Raw genomic sequence first — 6,000 nt, forward strand, 5'->3', positions numbered from 1 at the left:
TACCACAGAGGATTTTAATCTGATAAGATAAAGGCAATGCTGAAAGGATTGTTTATTCTTATTTTATTTCTGATATCAAAGGTGACATTTCATTTATTTGTTATAGTTTCATCAATGTGATTAAAAAATAGAATAAAATCAAAGTCTTCTTTATCCAAGAGTTTTCATTATTTGGTGATATAATGCACGTTTTAAGCCTATTTTTCCTTGAAACATATTTTAGAAATGAAGTGACTCACAAGTTTTGAATAACTCAAATGCTGTTGAATTACCTCCCATGCACTTAAAATGAGCATATGGTCATTTGCAAAATGCTTCTTGACATTTCAATTGATCACCCCATCGGGCTCCCACGTGAAGAAACCAAGACAAGCCCTTCCCTAGAAGTTATTTTTAAAAAGTGACTGCAGCTGCTTCTATAGGTCACTGGGTAAGGTGGAGCAATGGGGGAAAGAATAGAACCAAACTTATGGCCTGTTAAAGGTTTCCATGTAAATCCCTTGAGCCTCTTCTCTTTTTTTAATGCCCTGTATGTTTTCATCTGGGCGATTTCATGCAGTCAGGGCCTTTGGTAGCATCTAGAAATTAAGGATTGCTAGAACTTCTCCCAGGAGTTGTACTTTCTATTACTTAATGAACATTTCCATCTGGAAATTCCACTGGCACCTCAAAGTCCACCACAACCCAAATTTAATGATGAGCTTTCCATTCCCCAGTCCCAAGCACTACCTTCCTTCTATATCTTCCCTCTAAGAGAACTGCAGTCTCCACCTGCTGACAGAATCCACAGCTCCCCTTTTTGATGTGCAGTGATCTCCAAGTTCTTTGGAGTGCATCCTTTAAGTAGCTCTCAAGTCCTTTCCACGTGGCCCCTGAGTTCCAGCCCTCATGCTCCTCTCAGGGATCACTTCAACTGTGTCTCAGGCTCTGGACTCACTCCTGCTTTAAACCACTTCTATCCCACAACCACAGGGACCTTTCCAAAATGGATCTGACCACATCGCCAAACACTGAAAATCATCCTCTGGCCATTTCAGTACCCTCATCTCCCATCACTCACACCCACAAATGCTCCTGGCTCCAGCTCTGCCTGACTCATAATGTTTCAAGTGCTCCCCTGTTGTCAGAGTTCCACGTCTCTGCATCTGTTTCTGTGCCTTGCCGTGTCCTTCTGCCCCAAACACAGTCCCATGAATATCCCCTTATCCCCAAGTCTCAAAGTGAGGGTACTGTCCAGGGAGGGAGTCTCTGCCCCTTCCACATGCCTCACCGCTGAGATTAAATGCCCAGTCTTCGCGTGTGGGCACCCTAACAAATGCTCGAATTCAGCATTGTCACATTGGATTTTAATTTCCTTACTGACATTGTCCCCAGACTTAACTAACTTCCTTGGGCACAAGGACTGCATCTCATTCACCCTCACATCCTCATTGCCTAACAAAGGCACCTAGCTGCTGTTGAATTTATTGATTCATAAATATTCAATTGAAATATTTGCATATTTAGTGCTAAAACACATGTATGATTGATTCTGAATATAAATAGTATAATAATTAAGACCAGATTCTTTCTCTTTCCCTTATCACATGAGCGATATAAGGCAAGTTAATTAAATCTCCCACAAATCTTTTTTTTTTCTTGTAGATATGGTTGGGTTTTTTTTTCCTTTTTTTTTAAATTAAGTCAAATACACATAGATCATGAATACATTCAAGCATATGTGGGTACAATGTGCTGATTTTTTTAATATAATCTGATGTGGTTACATTAAACCAATCAACAGAGCTTTTTAAAAAATCTAACTAAATGTTACATATTGGAAAACTGAGGCACAGTGAAATTACATGATCTATGTAAAGAGATTTGAACAATTCCTGGAATGTAATAATAAATAAATGAGAATGGCTACTAGCTTCAGTTCCTATTAAGTCTCAACATGAACTCATTTGGTTGTTTTTAAGCTTGAAATTATAGCTTTTCCAAAATATGAGTGCCAATTTTTATTATTGGTGGGGTTTGATTGATACTATCCTGTTGATTTTCTTCCTGGGATTTTTTTTTATTTTAAATACAAAAAGCACACAGCATGCGAGATGACTAGGGCACTAAGCATGAACCCAAAGCAACGTTCAAGAACACAAAGAAAATCCTGACGCCTGGTGCGCTGTACCACACTGCACACATCTGTACGACTGACACGTAAACAATCAGTGCCATTCAGTCCGACTGCTAAGGCTGCAAAGAGAAATGATGACAGAAATCAGTCTTTACCTATTACCCAGGATATAATGAGCATCTCCATCCATGAGAAGCAGGATGTTTTCATCCTGAACAGCTGTTTTGCATTATCTGTGCTGGTTTCATTAGGAAGGAGTTTGGTGCCTTCAAATCTGTCAGCTGCGTTCATGACTAGCAGGCCCAGGAAGATAGTGAAGGAGGCTGCGTGTGCTACAAACTTCATAAACGGCCCACGCATTATCTTCCCCATCTGCCACAACACACACCAAAAGAAAATGTTAATTTGCGTTGTACGTTTTGCAAAACACACACATACACACACAAGAATAAATATCCACATAGCCCCATAATGCTTGTTTGTACAATTAGGGATAGAATAGTAATTGTTCATGCAGTTATAAAATGTCAGTCACATTCTCCATCAACCCGTGCTGAGGCTCCTGATTGGTAGTTAAACAAACTTACTTTTCTATTAAAGGGTTTTTAAGTTCTTAAAATATTATATAATATTGGTGACAAAATGGAGAGCATAACATCAACATTAGTCATAGAAAGCATGAACTACTGAGGCAGCAGCAATGAAAATATGAAGCTGAGTGTACTGTGCAAGCAGGCGTGCCTGGTTGCTGTCTTCAAGTGTGTTTCACTGGCACGCGTGCAGCTCAGGCATCAGCCGATGTTGCCATCTTGGTGACATTGTAAATGGAGGAAAAAGTCATAAGGACCAAGAAAAACTCCCAACCGAGGACAGGGCAGCAGGACAGCTCCCAGAGTGTGTTGAAACAATGTCCTGGGGGGGAGGGGGGACATCGATTTTAAAGTCCAGAATTTTCTTTTCAGGTTCCAGTTTCATTCCCTCATTAGCTGAATGACAATGAGGACATTTCCTAAATTATGTGAAAACTAGCTTTTTTCAAGTGAAATATGGGGATAATAAAAGCTATTGCGCTGCTTACAGCGCAAGACTCATTTCCGCCTGAGATGCACAGATTTTAGCCTGGGCAGAGAGAGGAGCGAGGATGTGTCTCCTGGGCCCTGGGCTTCCTCTGAAAAGGTAAACAAAACTTGGAATGTGTGTGCAGTGTTTTTTGTTTGTTTGTTTGTTTGTTTGTTTTCTTTCTTAGGAGGGAGAGGGCCCTTATCTTTCAACAGCTTTTCAAATGAGTTTATTATTGCAGAAAATTTTATAAACTAATAAAATACAACCAATACTGAGTTAGTATCTGTATATGCCAAGTGCTATTTTAAGTGCTTGGCCCTGTTAATTCCTGTGATCATTACAATGATCCAAGGCGGGGTGTTTCTAAAATTGCCGTTCGCATGAAGAAACTGGGGAAGTGAGGCCAGTAAACTTGTCTCAGGTCACACAGCTCCCACGTGGTAAAGCTGGGTATGAACACAAGCATTCTTGTTCCTGAGTTAATTCTTCTATTTGATTTACAAAACAATTTCGTATTTTCTTCTCAAAGTGCATACATATGTAAATTATTAGAGAAAATAAAGAAGTATCTTTTAGGGCTTGGAAAACATAAATGATATAATGAAAGGAACTCAAGGAATGTTCTGTGTTCCCATAAGCTTTATTTATCCTATATATATATAGGATATATATATTATATATATTATAAAATATATATATTTATTATTTATTTATTATTATATTAAATTATTATAATTATATTAAATAATTATTATTATTTATAATTTATTATTATTTATTTTAATATATATTAAATATATATATTTATTTAAATCATTTAAGTTAGAGCAGGAACAAATCAAATAGTTCAGTCTCTTCTCTCAATATTGGGCATGTGTGTGAGGTATCCTGGATCCTAGGTATACACAGGGGATTGCTTGTAAGACTTTCAGCAGATACTGAAATCTGAAGCTGCTCAAGTCCTCAACATAAAATGGGACACTGTTTACATATGACCTATGTCCATCCTCCTGTGTACGTTAAATCAGCTCTCGATTACTTACATACTATCTAATACATAAAAATCCCATGTAAACAGTTTTTATACTACATATTTCTAATTGACATATATTTGCCCATATTTGTAGGGGTACATAGTGTTTTTTGATTTGTATAATGTGGAAGTAATCAGATTAGGGTAATTTGCATGTCCATCATCTCAAACATCGACCATTTCTTTGTGTTGGAAACATTCAACATCTTGTTTAGAGAGTAAGGGCGAGAATAAAAAGTCTATTTCTGTTCACTACAGATACAACTTCTTTTCAAATACTTTCAGTTTTTGGTTGGTTGAATCCAGGGGTGAAAAACCCATGGATATGAAGGGCTGATTCTCTCTCTCTCTCTCTCTGTCTCCCCCTCTCTGTGTGTGGGCCGTATATACAAACATTATTTATATCTATATATGAATACAGTATAAATATCAGGATGGGTAAATATGTTAAATCAATAGATCCAACTAGTATTCCAGAGCAAATCCAAAATTACTTAGTTAAAATTTGCTGTTTAAAAAAACATACTTCCATAAGATTATTAGTTCAATTGACTCAAAAAGTATTTTTTGGTTTTTTAGGTTATTTAAAAATGTAACTCATAAATAATCAAATGAGGACGAATCTAAAACAAATGGTAGACAACATAGGTTTGATTTCCTCTTGTTCTTTTTCATTTTAAATATGAGCAGTTAGTTTAAATAAACATCAATGTGACTTTCATATCTTTTTCCATGGTGTGCCATATATATAAGTTTAATTCTATAATTTTTACAATTTATTTTAATTATATATTAAAGAAAATGAAATTTTATTTCAAGATTCTGTATCTTTTTTCACAGGAAATTCTATTATAAAGCTTACAAAGCAGCATGGTACTGGCAGAAAACAAATGCAGAGACCAAGGAACAGAACGGATAACCCAAAAGTCAGTCCATCCGTTTTCAGTCAACTAATTTTTGACCAAGGTGCCAAGAATATACACTGGAGAAAGGACAGTCTCTGCAGAAAACTGGACATGCACACGGAGAGAATGAAACCAGACCCCTATCTGCATGAAAATCAAATCGAAATTAATCGAAGACTTAATCCATTAAGGATTAAACACTGGAGAAGCACTCCAGGACACTGGTCCAGACAAAGATTTCTTGAGTTAAACCAATTTTTAAAAATTCTCAATTTATGTGACTATTTTGAGAAAACCAGTATTGGTGACAATGAAGATTATTAGTGAAACCCACAGTGAAACCCGCCTTATTCCAGAAAGAATAAGCAGCAGCCTGCAAGAACATCAAAAATGCCACAGAGCAGATATTAAAACAGAACCCAATTAATTAATTACAAAAAGAAAAAGTGAGGTTGGGGACTAAAATGGGCTTGAAAATAAAGCCATCCACTTAGAATGGGGCAACACTGTGAGGGCTCTGGAACTGTGGTTCAGCTGTGCTGGACACATCCAAAGGCAGTGTCAGGACCCAGGGCAGGGCTCTGATCTGAGCAGTGTGCCTCGCCCTGACCTGGCTCACTTTCCTTGTCCTGGACACGTCCAAAGGCAGTGTCAGGACCCAGGGCAGGGCTCTGATCTGAGCAGTGTGCCTCGCCCTGACTTGGCTCACTTTCCTTGTCCTGGACACGTCCAAAGGCACCGTCAGGGCCCAGGGCAGGGCTCTGATCTGAGCAGTGTGCCTTGCCCTGACCTGGCTCACTTTCCTTGTCCTGGACACGTCCAAAGGCACCGTCAGGACCCAGGGCAGGGCTCTGATCTGAGCAGTGTGCCTCGCCCCGACCTGG

The 6,000-nt window shown here is 38.3% G+C and overlaps 1 protein-coding gene across 3 annotated transcripts in view; it reads right to left on the reverse strand.

Annotated features, from left to right (window-relative positions):
• The window catches only part of TRPC6 (transient receptor potential cation channel subfamily C member 6), a 132,075-nt gene that overhangs the window by 24,141 nt on the left and 101,934 nt on the right, over positions 1-6,000 (reverse strand). For all 3 annotated transcript variants that reach the window (XM_003780786.2, XM_003780788.2, XM_003780787.2), the window contains one exon: positions 2,272-2,488. In XM_003780786.2, coding sequence (XP_003780834.1) covers positions 2,272-2,488 — 217 coding nt within the window. The remainder of the gene's footprint in view (positions 1-2,271; positions 2,489-6,000) is intronic.

The sequence above is a fragment of the Otolemur garnettii genome, unplaced genomic scaffold (assembly GCF_000181295.1).
Source record: "Otolemur garnettii isolate 467f Iridium unplaced genomic scaffold, OtoGar3 scaffold00001, whole genome shotgun sequence".
Lineage (NCBI taxonomy): Eukaryota > Metazoa > Chordata > Mammalia > Primates > Galagidae > Otolemur > Otolemur garnettii.